The following is a 22,822-nucleotide window of genomic DNA, read 5'->3' on the forward strand; positions in this document are numbered from 1 at the left end:
CCAAAGTGCAAGCTGCAAAAGATGAATCACTTTCAACTTGCTTTTGATGACTTGAAACTCGAACTTTGTAGAAACTGCGGTGACTTTCAAAACACTGTTTGTCTCTTCTGCTTATACCCCGCTGCCTGGTGCAGCCTGTTATCTAATTACCCAAGTGTTGTTATATCTCGTCCAGCAACTGATGATAACTGATATAGAGGCAGTTGACAGCAAAAGTGATTCCATGGAGATTAAACAAAGGCATACCTAAAGCTCAGTCATTTGTATCATAAGACATAGACATACTGGCTGAATCTTTTATGTCACATAAGTATTGTGTAGTCTTTATCTTATGTCTTTTGGATGCAAATTTTTTGTCAGGTGATGGTATGGGGAAGTTACTTTTTGTGTTTGCAACATATTTTACCACTGCGATACATGCTTGTACAGCTCAAAGGTTCCTGTAATGCTGTTATGTAAAGTCCCCCCTCCTTGCTGCTTGGGTTCAAAGTATATCTCAAGTATCACTGCCCCGAGTTTAGAAGATTCATTTCCTGTTTTTACTGTAGGACTCTCTGCAAGGTGACTGTGAAAAAAAAGTTGTGTTGAGCTGATAATATCTACAAGTTTACAGTCGCCGTCTACTCTTCTCCACATGCACATTCCAATATGTGTAATCAGATCAGCAGGCGATTTAAAGTTTCAAGGTGAGTAAATAACATAATAATAAAAAAACAACACAAGCATCAGGGTGAGTCTTTAACAGGGAAACCACAATACTTCCTTTTTCACATGCCAATAACAGAAAATAAGCACAAGTGTGTCAAGTTCATGCGGCTAATATTAAAGGTGTTGCCGCCATCTAGTGGTTATTCATGATACAGCGTTTATCTAAGTCTTGACCACCGGTGACATCTGGTGTTCATTTTTTGAAATCTTATGTTTTGATGTTGACCAATTTAGTCTGCACAAGAACTAGGTGGTACAGTTATTTATTTATAAATAATAAATAGATTAAAAGTGAATTATGTAAATGTAAAAAAATATCAGTGTGTTTAAGTATCAAAAGTAAACATTTAAAAGCTTGGTCACTGTCAGAGTATTGAATTATTGAAGTAAAGTACAAAGGTATGTGCAATAAAACATCATTAAAGTACCAAAAGTAAAAGTACTCATTATGCAGAATGACCCATTTCAGAATAATGACAAATATGTTACAATAGTTATCGAGGCATTAATGTGTAAGCATCATTTAACGTAATAACTATCAAAACACTATTGATATTTTATGAGATAATTTCAGTTTTGGATTAGTAGTGGAAAAGGTACTCAGATACTTTACCCATGTAAAAAGTACTCCCCTATCTTATAAGCCTCATCGTGTTTTATAGTATCAAATCTAAACTATAGCAGTGAAATAAATGTAAAAACAGGCCCACAGTAGCTTAGAGATATTTTTGGATGTTAATGTGAATAAACACTGAGTTTGTAAGAAACCTATTTAACAAAACCAGGACAGGTCTGTGAGCTGCCATTGAAAAACATGTCAGTCTGCTTAAGTGTGGGCTATCTGCAACGCAATCATATGGATTAACAGAAACGTGATGATACAGTATTGGGCTAATGTTGTTACATTTGGATTGCTTTACCATCAACAACCGTTATTTTTAATAAGAGCACTAAATGCATTCAGTTTGTGCCTATATAGGAAATATTTGCCTGCATTTAGGCCTACAATTCAGCAATGAAAACAGATGTTACCAAACCACTATCGCTCAACTTTCTTTGATAAAATATGCAATTATTTGCTATTTTATAAAAATCAACAAGCTGCATGCAAACAAAAATGCAATTGTAATGTAACATGTACATTATATTGGAATAAAGAAGGGAGCATTCAAGAGCCACATATCAAGACAAATGTAAGAAACAGAAAAGGATTAAAGGATGCAGTAGCCCTTGCTGCTAATTATAACCTATGGTTGTTTCCGCACCGTCACTGAGTTTTTTTTTCTAAACAGAGAAAACATTAAGAAATGTGCAGAAATACCACCTTTTTGCACCACTGTAGATCAAAGAAGTGTTGTGAGTGTGTGTCTTGCCTTTCAAATTGCATTTCACGAGACTATTTTATTACGAAACGTCATAATCATCACCATCTCGAACTACAACGCATATCGACAAATAAGAGGCTACATTGAATAAACTACTCACCTTAAATTAGGCCTTATCCATTATCCATCATATTATTACAGATGAAGGTTAAATGCTGACAAAAATCCATCTACAAATAAAACGTTGGACACACTGAAGAAAGAAGCCAACGGTTTGGCTAGTGTCTCAGTGCTAGTAGTAGTTTCACTTTTATTTTTGTCTACCCTTCAGGCGATATGGGCAACGTTCACAGCTGCTATGTGCTAGCAGGGCTGTGGTCAGTCTACCAACAGCTCCTTTACTTCACAATGGAAATAGCAACTGCAGTGTATTTACAAAAAAATAAATTTTAAAGCTTCCGGTCAAATTTGAATTGAAAGTGAAATGACTGTGTACTTTCCACGGAAACAGATGACGCATCTTTATAATCCCCCACCACCCCCGCCAATAAAGCATATGTAACATGTAAACACATCAGATCCCTGTGCCGCTGGGCCATGCCTGGTTATCTATGCGTTTTTATTTCCATTCAGATATATCTTAAATTATAAATATAGAATGAAAATAAGTAAAACTGAAAGCATCTTGTAGCAAGCTACATCTCACTGTTAACGTGTCCAAACAGGCCTCTCCTGAAATCACAAGTATGCTTGTTCACTGTCATTATGCCCTGATGGAAGCATTATTATTTTATCCAGGTATTTTAATAATATAGCCTGTGTTTTACCTTGATCACAGTTTCTCTATCTGTGTTAAACTGAAAGCTAAACGTGAAAATGCAGATATTTTAGGAAAACCTCTGTGGGAATAATCACCCATACTTAGAAATAAGGCTCTCCAGTGTTAAGAAGCAGTCACCAGAAAAAGAATTTGGTTTATTCAGCATATTGATAACTTGCTTTAACAACATGCTTTAACAAACTAACTGAAACGGAAGTCTGTCAATCTAAAAATATAAGACAAGAGTGACAGCTCCGGGGCCTCTGCCAGGGCTTGTGTGTTTGTGTGTGTTCTTGTGCTTGGGTCTCTTGTTTCATGGTGATTTGAAGCTGGAAGTAATCAAGGAATTGGAGGCAGCTGGCCACTGTCTCTGGCTTGAATGAAGCCTGCCCCTTCCTTGTAGCCTGTGAGTTCTTGCTCTCTGCGGGCATCATGTCCGTTACTGTTACTGATGTTTGTATAGTTTTTTCACAAATTGTTTTAGTTAAACCTAGCATCCTGTTTTTCTGCTAGTTTCATGTGTTAGAATCTACATTTTTATTACATTTGTGAACCTAAACTATTTTTAGTAAATAAAGCTCCTTTCTCTTACTTAATCCCTCACATATGTATCAATATTTGCTATGGTCTTTCAGCCGGGCCATAACACAACACAACACATAGTAAATCATGTTGAGTCTCATCGATTCAAAACTATAAAATTAAAACAGTTTTTATCATCACTTTTTTAAAAACTAACAATGTACATAAGTAGGTTACAGATGTACAATCCAGGACATTTCAAACAAAAAGACATAAAACAGAAGGTAAAACAAACAAAGCAAACAGGTCAGTAAAAAGGGTATTACAATGTCACACTTGTAGTTTAATTACAGTCTGTCAATTCATGAAAGAACGTTTGACACTAAAGAAAGAACAAAACAAAATACAAACTAACTATAATTTGGATTCTTTATTTTGATTATCAGCTGTGCTCTCTCCATTTTCAGCTTCCTTTTCTTTTTTTTCTCCTCTCCTGTTTGAACATTGAAAGGACATTTACCAACAGTGTAACAACAGTGGCATTAAGAGTCAGTGGTCAAATGTTTGTTCTTAAGAGTAAGAGTAACAAAATAATCAGTTCATGAAGCACTAATATGAAACAGGACCTCACAAGTGAGGCACTACAACATTAAAAAACTATAAAAAGGTAAATATTATACCCTTTCAATACCGTTTTTGTCTGTCCTCTGTTTATTAAAGGTCCAGTGTGTAATTTTTATGAGGATCTATTGACCGAAATGTTTTCAGTGGTGTATAAAGACCTTACATATTGAACCGTATCAACTGTTTTATTACCTTAGAATGAGCCATTTCTATCTAAATTGGAACACACCGGGTCCCCTTACATGAAAGTAGCCCTGTTGCGCCGCCGTGTTTCTACAGTAGCCCAAATGGAACAAACTACACTACAGAGCACTGCGTTGAACATGTACGAAGAAGGAAGACAAAGAAGAACAATTAGTAGTAGTAATCGTCTGGTTTGTTAGAAGTAAGAAGAGAAGTGAAAATTGGATAAAAAGGAGGGCCACACGTATTATTTAGCACAAGTGCCGACAGAGCGTATCGGCCACTGTAGCTTCTCCAACGCACTTGCAAAGGAAGGGCTGAGAGGTGACTGAGCCGTTGGTTGAAAATTGCAATCCTCACTATTAGATGCAACTAAAACTTACACACTGAACCTTTTAAATTAAAGCAAGCTGTGTCAATCTTTAAAACTATCTGAACTGACATTTTACTGAAATACTGTGCCCAGTAAACATGCAGTATATCCAGTGTGTAAACTCACCTGCATATTTGCTGCATTTGTGGTATGGTCTCTGGCAAAGCCTTCCCATATGTTTCTGGCAACAGGAGACACAAGACTCCACCAGAAATGGCTAAAGCTCCCATCAGTATGTATGGGAGTGCCTTGAAGTATTGTCCTTTAAAAAGAAGAAAAAAAAAAATGACCATGACACGGGGATAGAAACCATAAATTATAAACTAGTTCCAAAGAAAAACTCATACCTCTCCTGTAGGTGCAACTTTGATAAAAAACCTCAGTTACTATGCTTCCTGTATAACGATGGTTGACAGAAATAAGTAGCTTTGAAAAACTCTTCCCTCATCAAGTCTCAACACATTTACAAGGAAACTAAATTTTAACATCAACACAAGACATCTTACCCAGGAGCTTCTTACAGCAGTAGAGATACAATTAAGGACTATTTTCATTATCAATGAATCTGCTGATAATTTTCTTAATTCATTGATGGAATGACTGAAACGAACCTGTTTATTTTCTGTCGCACGGCTAACTGACTAATCACTGCGGCTCTACACCGCAGAAAGAATTAAATCTATTAGCTACTCTTTACAGAGAAAATGCCCTGTCGCTGGTTAAATACTCAAAACAGAAAAGTACATATACTTGCCGAGAAAAATGATAAAGGGGGAGATGATGGTTCCAATGCGAGCAGCCATGGAACAACACCCCATTGCTGTATTTCTGATAACAGTGGGGAAGAGCTCTGATGTGACGGCATACACCACACAAAATGAAGATGTTATACCAAACTTCCCCAACATCTCAAGAAACACAGACACACCCGGTAAATCTAAATAAATAAAAAAGAATAACTTTGATTACAGCCAGCACTAAAAAAGTCAAATGGGAATGGTTTTGGTTTTCAGTTTTGTTATTTCATGTTTTATTCTGTTAACTCCTTCCTTATGTGTTTATGTATACTTATTTCCTGTCCCCGTGTTCTTCTTGTTCTTTTGTGTTTTTTAGTCATTGTGTCATTTGTTATCCACCTTCGGTTTTACTGTATTATTTTCTTCTCCTCTCGTTTCAGTGTCTTCACTCCCTGTCTTGTTCTTTTCTGTCTCTTGTGTCCTGTCTGAACTTTGCTTCCTGGCTGTGTTGATTGTCTGAATGTTTTCACCATTGCCTCGTTTGTCACACCCCTTTTGTATATTTAAGTCTCCCGTTTATGGATTATTGTGGATTTTGTACTTTGTTCCTCACCCGCCTTCTGGATTTATGCTTTCTTTTGTGTATGGTCTGTGGGTAATTTATGGCATTTGGACTGCCTGCTTCACTATTCCTGTAAGTTATCTCTGTGGCTTCAATAAATACTTTCAATAGTACCTGTCCTGTCTTGGTGCCTGCATTCTGGGTCCTATCCCTTGTTTCCCTGTGTCGATGCTTGGCTAAACATAACAACTACATGCAAAATATATAAAGTATACATTAGAGTTTGTTTTTCTTTACTTACCATGTGAAACTGTACAAATTTACCTGGTATATTTTTTAGCTATGTTAATATGGTGATACTATGGATGGCAATGTCACAAAGTCCACTACTTGGATGAACACTACTTGATTGAAATAAAATTTTGTACAGACATTCATGGTTCCCAGATGATGAGGCAGCTACTGTGGCTGTAGACTTTTGGTCCTGTTACATTTTTGTTGACAGTCCATGATGGGTGGATGGTATCTGTCATCATATCATGTCATCATGCTATCTGTCCCTTAATAAACTTATGGTTCAGGAGCTAAAGGATTTGAGCGTTACCAATTGGAATGAGGTGAACACAGAGGATCATAACGCCTCCAAGGAAGAGTGTAGATGATTGGCAGAAGTGTCTGGAGCAGTACTGGAGCAGTAACAAGGCTATTATGTAAGCTGGCACTTCTGTCACAGCAGACAAGAAGCAGTTCATGTAAGGGTTGCCGTGCAGGTTTGAAGTGTTGAGGATTAAAGCATAGTAACTAATGGTGATGATGATCCTGCAGAGAAATTCAAAACAACAAGTTGAATACAAAGGATGAGTAACACCAAAAACTAAAACAAAAGCCAAATCATTTTAGGTCCAACTGTAATAATTACACAGCACATGTTGATTCCAATTCGGGCACGAGCAGTGAAGGAAGGTGTAAAGTGTGATTATTATTTTTATTGTCTTTTGGTTTTGATGCTTAAAGGATTGATGTTGTGAGGAGATAATAGACGTACCACAGAAGCGAACACAGTATTGTAATGGAGAACATATTGCAGCTGCTCAGGATAACCAAAATGTTGTAATTCTTGTCTTTGCTAGCCTGTGCATCTTCAATCTGGGAAAAACAAGATACAGTCGCAACAATTAAACCCCAAGGGTCCAAGCCTGCATCTGTGTAAATGAAAAATGAGCCCTCACACAAACGTATAGCATGGCACTGTAGACATGGATTATAGCAATAATAATAATAATAATATAGCAATTTAGATCGTTTCACATTATGGGCGTAAGCACAACAACAATTGCAAAGTGATAGGTCATGGGACTGTGTGGGAACCCGCAACTTTGGTTCATGAAGGTGCAAAAAGGACTGGGTGAAATGGAATAGAAAGTAGAGGGTCACACCACTGCTCTCATCTCTCTGATGACAATAACTCAATAAATAGAGTATTGAAGTATTATCATCATTGCTGCACATTTTCTCCAAGTATTTCATTTGCATGTAAAATAAATCTCTTCTCAGTGCAAAGTCTAAGACCTAATACCCACCAAAAATACCAATAACTAGCTTTGTGCTGCTTCATTTGAATGTACCTCCTACATGAGCACCAAAACCCCACACAGACAGTGGAGTGCTGCTTGCACTGGTTGTTGCGTCGCCATGAAAATATAGTCCTATATAGTATAATGAGTCACCTAACAACAGGCTATAAATGACAGAAGGTTTAGTTTTATTTCAGACTATTAAACCTTTTAGAACCTCTGAGGCACGTGTTGTTTATTTATCACATATCAAAAATAAAAACTTGTTGGTAAACTTGCCTCAGCTTGGGTGAAAATGGCCTGTGGAGCCTGTACGTTATTTCTTTTGGCAGCGTCTCTCAGTATGGCCTCAGCCTCTCTCACTCTTCCCCGATTGAACAGCCAGCGAGGAGACTCTGGGACTAACCTGGAGAATTGAAACACAGGTTAAAGGTTGCAGTGCTCCACACCAGACAGTGGTCCTTATCCATAACCCTAAGGGAACTGGTCTCAACAGAATTTATAGCAACAAACTGTTGCAACAATCCTTACCTGGAAGCTATCTTATTAGCTTTGAGCATCATGTTATTTTTTATAACTCTGCTCCGAAGTATTAGCCCGGTTTAGGACACACACATCCACTGCATGAGGAATACAGGTAATGCTGCATTCCTGGCAACTCGGAACTTGGAAATTTCCGGGTTGGGTTTCCTACTTGTGAACTCGGAGAAAAAATATCTACCCCAACTTCACTAGTAGCAGCTGAATGACATCACACAACAATGGCAGCTCCAATGGAAGCACACACATAACATAAACTCAAAGGCAACATAAAAGTTTATTTCCATGTTTTTATATTAAAATGATTCATCATATAGTACATCCTGTTCTGCATGTAAATTGATGTAGAAATGTTTTGCCAATGTTATTAGGTAGGTGATTACAGTAAAGAATCTCTGAAAGTCATCTTCTCTTCACAAGAGTTATTCAGTAAAATGTTAAACACGTATAATCTACAACATTAACTGACTTTTGAGGATTACTACTTCAGTCACTTGTTTTCATTAAAACAGCCATAAATTAATTAACACTGAGGGCAGTGCTGAGGGTGCAACTACGTGTACACTTGACAAAGAGTTTATCACGGTCAGTCATGTATTTCGTTCACTTTCAGCGTCAGGCACCAACATGCATCTGGAACGCTTTGAGGATGAAAGTCGGACATTTCAACTAGGACATTTCCCAGTTCCGAGCAGAACGTGGCATGAGTACACAGTAAACAGTATGTTTTAGTTTTACAAGAGAGAAGGCTTCAATGATGTTGATTAACTGGTTGGTTTGGAAAATGCATGTCTAACTTCCCTGAGAAAGAGCAGGCTACAGCTGCTTTGCTAAACTTTTCTTTATGAAGTCTCCCACACCTAGGATGAGACAGTCCTACACAAAGCTACCAAAATATAGATTGCTCCACCAAACATGCAGTATGGATTGCAGTTGAAAGACAGGAGTAGGTGGTAAAAATATCTTCCTTTTGAGTTAAATGTGTTAACTTTTTGTCCTTTCATTGACTGAGAACGCAAGTAGTCATTATATCACCATCCTTCCACCACCACCCATTTCATGGGAGCACACAGATTACCAGCAATGTTATTTTTCTGATTGACAATCTAATGGGATTAGTTTGCTGAAACTGAGCATCTTATCTTAGTACGGTATCTGTATTAGGTATATTATTCTTCACTGGTCTTATATTATATTTCCAGTCAGGTGTGAGAAGCGAAGTGAAGAGAGAATTTACACTGAAACTTTTGCAATGTAAAGGTTGTTGTGTAAGAGCGGAAATAGAATATATGAATATTCTTACCACCACATAGGGATGTAGATCAAGCTAGAGGCAGCCATGGAAATCAGCAGCATCCGCCATTCACGAAGGAGGTAAGCCACAGCTGGCATTGCCATGTATCCCAAAGCTGAGGCCATGAAAACCCCAAGGGAGCAGAACACCACACGGGCTTTTGGGCTTAGAATTTCTGTACCTGTAGGTGTAAGTAATTAAAGGAGAATGTATCAAATTATATATTTTTTCCACTTGGGCCACTAATAAATTTTTAAACAGAATATTTGTTGGGGCAGATATATGTTTCTGTTTTTTTTAAATTAACAAGGTCAAAAAGGACCTTAGGACATACAGTACCTAAACACATCAAGCAGTATAAAATACTGCATGTTTGAAATCCTTACTGGATAACATACCCAGCACAAATGCAATGATATAGTTGGAGAATCCCCCAGCCCCAGCAAAGAAGTAAATGAGGGTGAAGACCTCCCAGCTTGGAGAGAATATCTGCGCTGTGATTGCCACAGTCTGAAGAACCATCATAAGAAAGAGTGCTGGCCTCCTTCCATACCTGTGTAAGAGATACAGTTTGTCATTGAGAAGGTTACATCATTTTTCTGTATCCCTCACACCAAAAAAATTTACAAAACATTTCAGACCATGTTGTGTACAGTACGGACCTGTCTGAAACCTGGCCTGAGACAAACGCTCCCACTAGCACACCAACGTAATGGATAGAGGTGGTCAGCGGAGTTTTATATGCATTCTCACATACCAAGTCCCACTGCAAAATCAACACATTTTCTCACTGTTTTAGTTATAGGTACTGACATTGTAAAAATATGTATCATCTGTCACATGTGAATCTCTGTTTTGTGATAATAAAGCGTGTGGTACTTTAAAAATCACATCGTCGTGAATACAGGGTTTTTTATTTGTGTGCATGGAAAGAGACTTGACATGAAAATCTCACATCACATTATGTTGTCTTTGAGTTGTCTCTGCCTTACAACAATACAATCTGTTTTTATATGAAATACAAAACTCTAACTTGGTTGAGTTTGGTTCTTCTCATAACAAAATCTCCTGTCTTATGTCTGGTTTTGATTGGTTGCACACAGTGTTAACAGTGTCTGCTTCTTATAACTGCATAACACTTGAACATAAGGCAAAAATTATTAAGCTTTTTAAATGACTAATTAATTAAGTTACGTTTTTTGAATGTAAAATACCTTATTAATATTATTTAACAGTAGCAGTAGTCACTAATAGTGCCTTTAAGTCGTATTAACAGTAGCAGCAATTTTATCGGTAGTGCTAGTAATAGTGGCAACAATAACAGTAATCACACAGGTAACACTTTGGTGTCAGGTGTAGCAGTAGTGTATTTAGCAGCAGTCTAGTAATCACACAGAAGATAGGCCTACTATAAACTCCTAGAATTAGTAACAGTAGCTATTAGCAGCTGTAGTCTCTATTTTATTAACAATTTTGTAGCAGTAATGGCAGCAATATTATGAATAATAAAAATCATAAACAAGCACACTATTTCCAAAACAATAACACAGAGGTGTTTTTTCTAAGTCATAATGTATTACCAAATGTGACACTTCTCCTGCTCTGTAGCTAGTCCACAGACCTCAGGTTAAAAATCCAAATTTGTTTACACCAGCTTTTTGTCAATCTATAAAGCCCTTTCTAAATCAGTTACCATTAGTGTGCTTCAAACTAATTTCCTAAATCGTGTTTCACTATTAAAACTTGAGAAATATAAAGAGTGTAGTGTCACCAGCTGTAACATAACTGCTAGTGATAACTCTTTTAGGAGGCTAAATGATTCGTTAAACTGCCAGTCCTTAAGAAAATAAGTGAAGTTTGTTTTCTTAGTTAGAATTAGGGAGGTAAATAACTGATGGTAACCTAGACAATGTTATTTGGCCATTCAGTCAGTTTTTACAAGCAAATTATTATTTTTGTGAAATGCAATTTAAAATCTTCTTAGCCTAGTTTGGTCCAGTCAAAACCTGGCAGTTACTGCGTGTAAATAATTAGTAATGTTAAACACTAATCTCTAGGTAAGAACTAGCTAGTGTGGTGAAATTTGCTTAACCTTCCTGTTGAGAAGCATGTAGCCTTGCATTTGTAGGACCCTTGTTTACTTTGATACTGCCAGGCTAGCTAGCTATGTTACTCTTGACAGCACCCCCCCCTTCAGCTGCACCAAAAAACACTTTGACCCTAGGAACAGCTGGATCAACCATAATATTGAATCCCTTGACTTGAATTTTACTCACTTTACATTTCAATAGGCTCTTGTGCACAGTGTTACTGGTAACTCTTTTAAGTTAATGAATATATGTTTGTCCTTTGACCCTGCTTAGTGTTGATGTAGTTTGGACTCTTAAACCACCTTTCACTCTTACCTTTACTGCAAATTTATTAAATTATGATTACTGTGAGACATAACAAGGCTACTTATTACCATTTCTTTGTGGAAACACTGAAAACATGTTCCATGGAAAGTTAACTAATGACTTATCACTCACCTCAGTGACAATGGTTGACTGGTAGATTTCTTTGCTGTATGTCCACCCATCCAGGCAGCTCTCCAAAGGAATTTCACTCACATTCACATCCACATTTGGGATGATTTTATTTTGAGAGTAGTTCCTGAGTATTTCCAGGTTAAGCCTTGAGCAAGAGCTGCGCTTTGCAATGCCATCGACTGTTTCCAACGGGATCGTCTCATTTCTCCACATCTCACTGATGTTGTAGTTTTCAGGGATATAGCACTCGTGAGGTGGGGTATCCCCCACAAATACTATATAGATGCCAACAAACCCATTCGGGAGGATGCTGATGGCCAGTGTTAAAAAAATCTTCAGCTGAAATGGTCCCCAAGATCCAAGAAAAGATGTGATGCTATCATAGTCTCTAATTTTTGAGGTGCCCATCGCCTCACTAAAATCATATATTATATGATATTTCAAAAAAAAAGGAGGACACAAAACACAATGAAGACACTTCGCTAATACTGATAGCAGAAGAGAGAGAGAGTGTGCTCTACTGCTCTATGACATGCAATGGAAGTCATGTGAGCCATAAAGCCGAGTTAAGGTTTAATGTGGAAGTTAAACAGTTACACACAGTGTTAATCATAAAATAATATTAATTATCAAAATTTTAATGGGGGTGTTTACCAAACTGTGAAATAATGTACAGTATAATTATTACATTTAGATTTAATAACAGCAAATGAGAACAGCAAAAAGAGAGAGAAAGTATATGAGCATTTGAGGGCACTTTTACTGCTGCTATCAGAATAACTTCTTATTTTGTGTACTTTACTAGATGTGGACATTTGCCTAAAATGCTTGTTTTTGAAAACACAGTAGTTTTGATGGTATAAATTACTTTAAATTGTGTAACTGTAGCAGCAGAGCATAGTGTGGTCAGTGCAGGTTAATTTTCTGTCGCATGACCTGCTCCACTCGCAGGTTAAGCCAAACATCTATAGTAAAAACTATATCTGTAGTCATGTCTCCCCTAAAATATTTTGTTAGAGAGGTGGCTTGTATATGCCCCCATGAAACATCATTTGAGAAATACTTAAAAAAGGAGTTAGCTATTTTCAAGTGGAGGTAAAACATTAATAAAGCCTGGAATTGTAAGTCCTGTTCAGCAACCCATGAGGTGTTTCATTCAGTTCTTAAGTTGTTTTGAAAAAAACAACAACAATTAAGCAGGCCTGAAATAAATCAGAAATTATACAGATACCTTCACTTTGTACACAATAACATTTGTGAATTTTCTAACTGCTGTTAATATCTGGTTTGGTAGTTGCATTTTATAGCCAATGTCATAGGAATATGACATAGGCCTACAACTGGATACTATTATTATTATTTTTTTTTACTATTCTGTATTTTAGCTGTGTGTATGTACACTCTTTGAGGCTAGTTTCTGTGTATCAAAAACCAAAATATATGTTCAGTCACGTGATTTGTCTGTTGCAATATAAAACTTTTTAACCCCCCAAAAAATGGTGTAATGTAATCACATCATGCCCTCTGGAGGAACTGATGTAACATCTCATCATTGTTTAGGGTTGTCTCTCCCACATGGCTGATCCTGTGACAGTCGCCAACGCTGGAGTTTTTAGATTTGGATTCATTTGTATACTTCTCACAGTTTACAGTAGGTAAATTGTGTTGTAAGTACTGTATATAAATGTTAAACAAACAAGATATAGCAGTAGAGGGATTTTATTATCTTTGGACAGATCCATGCTAGCTGTTTCCAGTCTTTATGCTAAGCTAAGCTAACCTACTGTGGCTTCTTTTGACTCAGAGCAACAATGATTACACAGAACCATTTTATTTCTGGAAGATTTTGTTAAAAGATAAAAACACCTCATACTGTACATTAAAAGGGTTTATATCTTCCGATTTGAATTACTTGTATTGTGTGTCAAAAATTATAGACCAATGAGACATGTTTTTCAATTTCATACAAAACTTTTAAGACCAAAAAAAAATTCTTGAATTACTGTAGCAGGCATCACCTGAGTAAAAAAAAAAAGAGTTTAAAAAAAGAAGATAAAAATCTTGACAGTGGACCTTTGCATCCCACTGTGCATGTTTTGGATTTTATTTTCAGATTTCATATTACTTTCAAGCAAGAGAACTGTTCTTTCTGTCTGTCTTGTGAATCAGTGAATCAGGGCTGAGAAAAACTAAAGAGTAAGGGTTTGCACATCAGATTTGACCTCATGTATGGATGGGTTGCCCCCTCCTCCATTTTGAACAGATTTCTTCTTTTTGGATACATTGCACCACCTGTAATGCCAAAAGAAACACAATGTTAAAATAGAATAGCAATACAGCTGCCACAGATACATAAATACCGGATGATGCATCATCATATCAATAAGTCAACCAATCTTGACCAATAGAATGCAGGTCTTTCCGACTGATACAAGATATTTTTCCCCATAAAAAAGCTCTTTCAAGGATGAGTACTAAAACCCCTGTGACTTCAAAGCTATTACTACAGTATGCAATTGAGTTAGTGCATTTATCTTATCTAATCAAGTGCATTCTAAAACAATGTTGTAAAGGTGACCGGAAAAATATGTGAACTAAAGTGACCTGAGTAAAGCACACATACCCTTGACAGTCTTGCATCTGCTCCATTGTTTCTGGAAGATCTCTATTGAGGGTCTCTGGAAGGAATAAGTTCACCACAGAGGAGGCAATTGTGAGACTTCCCATGAGAATATAAGGCAGAACCTTATTATAAGTACCTGTAAATAACAAAAGAGCAAAATTCTACATTCACTATTTTATCCGATGCAGACTTTTCTGTTCTATTAGATACATACAGTATATCAGTGCAACATCCACATACCTAAATAGATGACATAAGGAGCTGTGATACTGCCAATGCGTGCAGCAGAGGAGCACACTCCCATGCCAACATTCCTGAGTACAGTGGGGTAAATCTCAGCGGTGTAGATGTAGACGATGCTGAAGGCCATGGTGAAGCCAAACTTCCCAGTCATTTCCAGTGCCAGAGCAACATACTGAAGGGCTGAGGAGGAGGAGGAGAGAGAGAAGACCATGGTGTCAGCATTTCCTCTGTGGAATTAGTGGACATGACCATATCTGACCACAGATGTATTGTTTTTAGCTGCGATTCGCCTGTTACTCACGCCGCCTCACCAAGCTCCGTGTGTTCTCGCATCTTTAATGAACAAAGTGTTGCACATTCTTTCAGAGCCAAAGCCAACACCTGTCTGATACCAACACCAACAATCTGGTCGATCACTTCAATCATATCTGCTTGTTGTCACTAAATATTACTGCTCCTCTAAAGGTTATTTAGCAGCCTAAAAAGGGAATGCAGGAAAGCAGAGCGCAGATGGAAAAAATCCAGTCTCCAAGTCCATTACCTCAGTCTGAAGGATTTATTAATTAACTACAATAACATGGTTAAGGATGCGAGAACACACTATTTTTCTGAACTCATTACTACACATAAACACAATCCCAGGTTTCTGTTTAAGACTGTGGATCAGCTGGTAAACCCAACCCCTCCTTGTGCCTCAGCTGGAAGTAATGATAACTCCTGTTTTTATCTTATTTTACCAATAAGGTGGTGTCAATCAGAGCCTCTATTACCACCACAACCTCTTACTCAGAGGTCCCTCACCAGCAACAAGAGAGTTTTAACCAGTTTTATTCCATCGACATGTCTGAGCTGAAAGTAATAGATTCTGTTGGGCCCCATTTGATCTCTGTTTTTAACAGCTCCCTATCTACTGGTTGTGTCCCTGATTATTTTAAAACGGCTTGCGTGAACCCACTTTTAAAGAAACCTGGTTTAGATCCCTCCCTCCCACATAATTTTAGCCCAATTTCAAAACTGCCTTTTATTGCAAAGATTCTAGAAAGAATTGTGTCCAAACAGCTGCTCACTGTGCTGGAAAATAACAAAGTTGAAAAGTTTCAGTCTGGTTTCAGGAAGTACCACAGCACTGAGACTGCCCCACTTAAAGTCACCAATGACCTTTTAATGTCTGCTGATGATGGCATGTGCTCAGTCCTGGTACTCCTGGACCTTAGCGCTGCTTTTGACACCATTGATCACAACATCATGTTAGACAGACTGAGGCACTGGGTGGGGATCTCTGGTACTGCCCTAGAATGTCTCCTCATTCTGTCCAGTTAAATATGGTGTGCCTCAGGGGTCAGTCTTAGGACTCATTTTGTTTTCCTTGTATCTGCTTCCCCTTGGACATATTATCCATAAACATGGTATTTCTTTTCATATTTATGCTGATGACACACAAATATACTTGCCCGTCAGATCCACAGACCCTGGAATGCTGAGTTCACTTAACAACTGCCTTTGTGAAGTTAAAAAATGGATGTCAAATAATTTCCTCCAACTGAACTCAGACAAAACAGAAATCCTGGTCATTGGGTCCCAGCAGATGGCAAATCAAATACTGCCATCTGCTGGGATCCCAAGTAAATCACATTAAGCCTGTTGCAAAGAACCTTGGTGTCTGGTTTGATAGTAATTTAAATTTTGAGCAGCACACCACAAAGCTTGTTCAATCATGTTTTTATCAACTTAGAAATATAGCAAAAATTCAATCTATGGTAACTTTTAAGGACACCGAGACCATTTTACACGCCTTCATCTCATCACGCCTGGATTATTGCAACAGCCTTTTCACCTGTTTAACCCAAAAATCTATTGATCGACTCCAGACTGTCCAGAACTCAGCTGCCAGGCTTTTAACCAGAACAAAGAAATATGACCACATCACACCCCTATTTTAGCTTCATTACACTGACTCCCAGTATGTTTTAGAATTGACTTTAAAATTTTATTGCTCAAACGGGACCTTTTAGTCCCATATGCACCAGCACGTACCTTGAGATCCTCGGGCAGAGGTCTGCTGTCTGTTCCAGAGTCAAATTGTTTAATTATTCTTTGATTGGGAAAGTGTTTATTTGTATTTTAGGTGAACTCACCTTATAAATGTCACTCTGTCATGTAAATGAAAACACCCATCACCCATAGCTGTGGTGAGTGTTTCCCGTCTGAATGTTTCAGCTGCGAAATAACCTTTATCATGTATCTCGCTGTGTGTGTGTTAGACTGGTTGTCAGTCTGTATATAACAAAAAGGAGGTCTTACAATCAGGGATGAACTGGATGAGAAGAAGAACTCCTCCTCCAATGATAAGGAATGATGACAGAAGTGCTCTTCTTGGACATTTCCTTAGCAGCCAAGTAGAAACAATGTAGGCAGGGACCTCACTAGTAGCTGATAAAAAACAGTTCATGAAGGGGTTGCCACTCAAGTTGGAAGTATTCAGGGATAATCCAAAATACCCAATGTTTATTGCCATCCTGAAAAGATAAAAAAATTAATGGCACATCACCATTTATCAAATAAATGTCATGAGATACATGTTTACATTGTACTTTTGTTGTTGTCGTAATACATTTGGTTCTTAAATATGCATGTGGACAGATAGCTGGATCAAAGGTGTGAAAAGTGTGAATAACCTTTATTTAATGTCAAAACATAACCAAAAAACAACAACCACTCACCACAAAAGGAGACACATCAGTGTGATGCATCTGATGTTCTTGGATTTCAGAATATCAAGCATGGTATATGTCCTGACTGGAGACACTGCCTGTAGTTAAAACCAATGCAAACAGGAGAATTTATGTGGTTGTTGTTTTCCAGACTTGCACGCAAAATATCTCAAATATGTTGAGTAGATTCAATTTAGGCCACTGCCAAGGACCAGTTAAGAAGCAGGCTTGAAGGGGTTAAAATTATGGGATTACATAAACCAATTTTAGACATAACTGTGATACTACAAAAGTATGCTAAATTCTAAATACAAACAAATGATTACAGGGACAAAAAATCTATTTCAAATAAACTGTAAAGAAGCAGTAGTAATGTATTTGGCTATAATATGAAATATTGGCATATATGAAAGGTTGATGAGATTTTCATTCCCAGAGTCACATATGTGACATTTGTAAAAAAAACAAAAGACAAAACAAGATAATTTTTGACCAAAATGTATAATGGAACATTATAATTTCAAATGTCACAAATTATACAATGATCTTTAAAAAAAGCTTACCTCAGCCTCTTTAAAAATTACAGTTGGTGCCTCAACTTTATTTTTCCTTGCAGCATCTCTGACTATGGCCTCAGCCTCCTTTACTCTTCCCTGAGTTATCAGCCATCGAGGAGACTCCGGGATGAACCTGCATAAGCAATTTAAGTTTACTATGAAAGTCAGCAAAACAGGTTGTTTTTTGTCTTATCTGTTAAACCATGGATGCGGACTTTGGAAACATTATGTTCATGCACAGAATTTCAGTTTAAAAATCAGTAAATATTTGTGGGAAACATACCACCACAGTGGGATGTAGACCACAGAAGTGGTGGACAGAACGGCAAGAAGAGTCCTCCATTCTCTAATGCCATATGCAATCCAGGGTAGTGTCATGTAACCAAGGCAATAAAAAAGAAAGGCCCCGAGAGTTGTGAAGACCACTCGCATTGTTTTACTTAACACCTCCGTTCCTGTCCAAGATAAAATAAAATGTCCTGGTTTAGACATGAGCAAGACATTTTAAAAAGTAGACAAACCAGAGCACAGTAAAAGCCATACCGAAATTAGTAAAATCATCTATTCATGCAGATGACAAGAATTTATTTTCAATTCATACCTAGTACAAATGCAGATATATAGAGGGAAATCTGGGAGGCTCCAACAAAGAGGAACATAATGCAGAACATCCGCCATGAATGAGAGAAGGACTGAAGCAGGACTGAGATGCACTGGGCCGCAAGAGAGATGAAAACAACCTTCTTCCTCCCAAACCTGAATGGAAAAGAATTATATATCTTTGACAGTTATTCACAGACACAGATTATTTAGAAAATATGATGACAGTGACATGTTTATAATTCAAATGTCACAAATTATCCAATATTATTAAAAACTTTAAAAACTATTGGTGGTGCCTAAACTTTATTTTTTAGTGACATGTTGGAAGACAGTGCAGCTGGGCAGTGATCATTAACAACAACCAATGAGGTCTTTTATGGCCAAACCAATACTGGGCACATGACTTTGATCCAACTGAGACCAGACTTAAGGAAAAAAACACACTAAACAAGAAACAAGGGTAGAGCTCTGCAGCAAAGGCCAGGCAAAGCATCAACAGGGATGAGATCAAGTGTCTGCTTATGTCAGTGAGTGGTAGACTGCAGCCAGTCGATGACTTTTGCCAACCAAATATTATATATTAACTGTATTTAAATTCAGATTAACTTGGTTAATTACTTTCTGTCTCTTAAAATCGGGGAAATAATAGAAAGTCTACAATTTCTGCACTGTTGATACAGGTACTGTGGATTTAAACACACTCAAATTAAAGTTGAGAGTGAGCACTTTACCCTTATAATTGTTGTTTCATTTCATATCATATGTGTTGGAGTACACAACCAAAGCAATGACTTGGCTGTAAGTTACCAAATCTAACTTAGTACCTCCCTGGATCAGGAAGATGCGCGCAATTTAGTTGTATTAAATTGAAACTGTTGAATTGAAACTTTTTTGCAAAAAAGGTCAATGCAACAACCAGCCAAAAAGCTAATATCATGGCCACGTGACTTTGATAAAAAACAACTGTGTCTTACTGCAATTTAATACTTTCAAGGTCTGTGCACCAGAGTTGATATAATTTTTAGTAAGTTACCTAAAAATTGAACCTGCCAATATTTGTGACATGCATCTACTGTATGTGGGACAGGCCTTTAATTGCTTTACCATGCCGATATATCTGAAAGAATAATACATTGGTGAACACTGTTTCCGTAAAACAAACTAAACGATTGAATCAGAATCAGAATCAGAAGGAGCTTTATTGCCAAGTAGTGTTTTACACATATGAGGAATTTGCTGTGGTGATAAGGATTTGGCTTTGAATTGTGGAGAATCTAACTGACCTGATGATGTGTTGCATGTCTCTACTGAAAAGTTTAAATATAAAATAACATCCAAAACATTTCTATATAATCAGACGAGCCACACCAGGCCAGTAAAAGGAATAGGCCCTATGTTAATAGATTAACACAGGTACTAGGCTTTTAATTAAAGTTTTAAGGTAAATTGTTTTTATATGCAAAATTGAGTCGGTACTGTCAGAAAATGATCTATTAATTACATGAAGGCGCAGTAATCTCCTTTTGTTAAACATAAAGCCATTGCAGATCGCCAATCGCAAGATCGGCGGTTCAATCCAAAGACTTGAAAGGCGCTATACAAATACAGAGCATTGACCTTAAATGTTAGGAGAGACTATTTTAAATGAGCAACATGAGGACTGTTAAAGTGTTCTCCTGAACTGCTGGCAACATATAGGTATACTCTTCAATGGGTTTATTTTTGTCTTTAAATTCATCAAGGTGACACCATGATTAAAAAGCTCTATAACCTCAAAGCCCATAACCCCCCTCTCTCAACAATTGGGTCTACAGTTTTCACAGCTGCAAAAGAACTAAACACAAAAGGGCTACACAGTGCTGTGTATTGAGCCCCCTGCTTTTCTACAATCAAAAGGTACTTAATGTCTGCCTGAGCCAAACCCTGACAACAACAAACATCAAATACTATAAACTCTATATTCTATAGTATTATTGTCACATCCCAGAACTGAAGAAGTCCTTTGGATGAGGGACGAAACGTCTTCCAGTATCTTCAACCAAGTCCAGTTGCCCTTGATTTTAACCTTCGTTGGATAACTATGACCTGGATGACTGAGAATCTTCATAGACATATTGTCACATGTGGTTAGAACAATAACTCTGTGGCATAAACACACAGCACCCATATTTCATTCCATACCATTTAATAAAGACAAAGGTGGTCTAATATTTGGGAACCCATTACTGCAAGGAGTGAGGTGAGGACAAGTCAGAGACTTCTATCTAGGTGAAAAGAAATCCTCTCTTGGAGGAGATCAACTTCAACAGTAGATGGAGCAGTTGTCTTTATATGTAGTAAATGACCAAAACTGTCTTAGTATACAGAAAGTACATTTATAGTTCATATTGGACTATGACATCAGTGTATTTAGAGGAATTTCACTGATAAATAAGATGAAATACCTGTCAGAAAGCTGCCCTGAGATTAGGGACCCAACGAGGTATCCCACAAAGAGAGTTGAGGATGCAAAGGGAACTTTCCACTGGTTGTCACAAACAAGGTCCCACTATAAAAAGACATGAATTACACATATACTTCAAACAAAACAAAGAAAAGAATAAGGTTGATTGAAAACTTTCTGAATTGAAATTTCTCATAACAACACACATAGAAAGCACACATGTGCACATTCATACTGACCTCAGTGACTATGTTGGCTTGGTAGATCTCTTTGCTGTAGGTCCATCCATCTAAGCATCCCTCCTGCTCCAAGTTAGGTAGGATGACGTCCGTTCCAGGAATATATCCTTTGGCGGAGAGATTTCTCACCACATCCAGCCTATATCTGCTGCACTGATTCTGCACCTCCTCACCATCCACTATCGTCAATGGAATGATGGCATTTCTCCACTCCTCAGTCAAGTTAATGTCTGGAATGAGGCAGTGGTGTTTCGGAGCTGCCCCAACAAAGACAATGTAAAGTCCGTTGAATCCAGTTGAGACAAAAACTGTGTTTAGGAGGAAGAATGTGGTCCAAAAATAAGGACCAGTCTGTCCGAGGAATGCAGTGTCTTCATCATAGTCTCCCATTCTTTATGAAAAAAAGTTCCTCCCTTCTCTTGAGGAAGAAAAAAAATCCTCAGAGTCTCAGAGTTTGAGACGTGGTATCCCTCTTCGGCTTAGCACCAGAGTGGTAGGGTTGAGCTCTCTGTGGGGCAGAGTGAGCCGGTCCCTCGGTGGGACGGAGAGAAAAAACTTTCCAGTTTCCAGTCCTAAGGGAATATTAAAGCTCCTTTCAAGGGGATAACGTTCAAGAGTGACTTAAGACTGCTGGTTCCATTGCCTCTCAGTTTATTAGCAGACAGTAAAACTATTTATCTGGGATTAGTGAATAAGAGACCTCTCAATCACTGATTTGATTAACTAAAAGAAAAATGATCAAAAGCTTCAGAGTGGCCAATCTAACCACCCAGCCCCCACACCACTGTGGTCAAAGTGGTATTTTCTCTAAACAGCATTCCACACTTTTAAATACCCCAAAGACGTGCACGTGCCTGTACTCTAAATGTTGCTAAGTAGCATTAAGACTCCCATTGGCCTTTATGTAAAGTTCAGAAGGAATTGTAGCAATCCAGTATGTAGGCTTTGAATTGTTGAATAAATATGTTAATTTACTCCATTTAGAATGAACTGCTAAAATGGCTCTTGGTTTTACAGTAACCCATTTTAGTCTGTAGCACAAATACAGTATGTTCAATGTATGCTTATTGTTTACACTGATATTCACATTTACTGTATATTTCCTGACCTGTTTAGGTCTACTGTGCTCCATCACTGGTACATGTGGGCGTACCAGAATTACACAATTAGTACTTGCATAAATGACCTTTCAGGAAGATAATCAGGAATGTTTCAACTGAGCTAAAGGGGGCAAATGTTTATTCTCCATTTGCAAGGCTGTGATATTTTTCCCCCACACGATAGTGATTCAGGATATTAATGCATGACAAGATTACGCCCTGGTCATCAGAGGTCTTTCATCAGTGAAGACGCTTTCAGAAACAACTAATCTAAGTCTACAGATGAAAACCATGGAAACCAACCCAACAAATGGTCTCCTGCAACTGTAGGTTTAATGTTGGAGAAAGTTAGTGACCTTATCCAAACAGGGTTTCTTCTGTGCGGATAATGAACTTAAATTACTTATTTTAACCACATTATGATAATCATGTGACAAACCTGAGAAACAGCGGTTTATCTCAAAAACAAGTTAAGAGTGGGGTGTCTTGCTTAAGATCACTGTACGAATGCAA

The 22,822-nt window shown here is 37.6% G+C and overlaps 2 protein-coding genes and 1 long non-coding RNA gene across 3 annotated transcripts in view; all 3 read right to left on the minus strand.

Annotated features, from left to right (window-relative positions):
* Positions 1 to 2,486, minus strand: part of LOC119895841 — a 31,404-nt gene extending 28,918 nt beyond the window's left edge. Inside the window, exon 1 of the long non-coding RNA XR_005443111.1 lies at positions 2,194 to 2,486. This is a non-coding gene — a long non-coding RNA (uncharacterized LOC119895841). The remainder of the gene's footprint in view (positions 1 to 2,193) is intronic.
* Positions 2,487 to 2,976: 490 nt separating this feature from the next.
* On the minus strand, positions 2,977 to 12,313 carry LOC119895840 (solute carrier family 22 member 4-like). Its single transcript, XM_038709209.1, has 10 exons — positions 11,791 to 12,313; positions 9,925 to 10,028; positions 9,661 to 9,815; positions 9,272 to 9,443; positions 7,708 to 7,834; positions 6,900 to 7,000; positions 6,459 to 6,673; positions 5,310 to 5,492; positions 4,682 to 4,817; positions 2,977 to 3,868 (listed from the first exon to the last, which is right to left on the minus strand). Exons 1-10 carry the CDS (start codon positions 12,196 to 12,198, stop codon positions 3,790 to 3,792), a joined length of 1,680 nt encoding a protein of 559 aa, XP_038565137.1. The 5' UTR covers positions 12,199 to 12,313; the 3' UTR covers positions 2,977 to 3,789.
* A 1,137-nt stretch (positions 12,314 to 13,450) lies between these two features.
* slc22a5 (solute carrier family 22 member 5) lies at positions 13,451 to 21,737 on the minus strand. Its single transcript, XM_038708987.1, has 10 exons — positions 21,210 to 21,737; positions 20,972 to 21,075; positions 18,526 to 18,680; positions 18,208 to 18,379; positions 17,931 to 18,057; positions 17,377 to 17,465; positions 16,958 to 17,172; positions 14,654 to 14,836; positions 14,414 to 14,549; positions 13,451 to 14,082 (listed from the first exon to the last, which is right to left on the minus strand). Exons 1-10 carry the CDS (start codon positions 21,597 to 21,599, stop codon positions 13,980 to 13,982), a joined length of 1,674 nt encoding a protein of 557 aa, XP_038564915.1. The 5' UTR covers positions 21,600 to 21,737; the 3' UTR covers positions 13,451 to 13,979.
* Between the last annotated feature and the right edge of the window lie 1,085 nt (positions 21,738 to 22,822).

This window comes from Micropterus salmoides, unplaced genomic scaffold (assembly GCF_014851395.1).
Source record: "Micropterus salmoides isolate LMB-PRFRI ecotype aquatic unplaced genomic scaffold, ASM1485139v1 Ms_hic_scaffold_9, whole genome shotgun sequence".
NCBI lineage: Eukaryota > Metazoa > Chordata > Actinopteri > Centrarchiformes > Centrarchidae > Micropterus > Micropterus salmoides.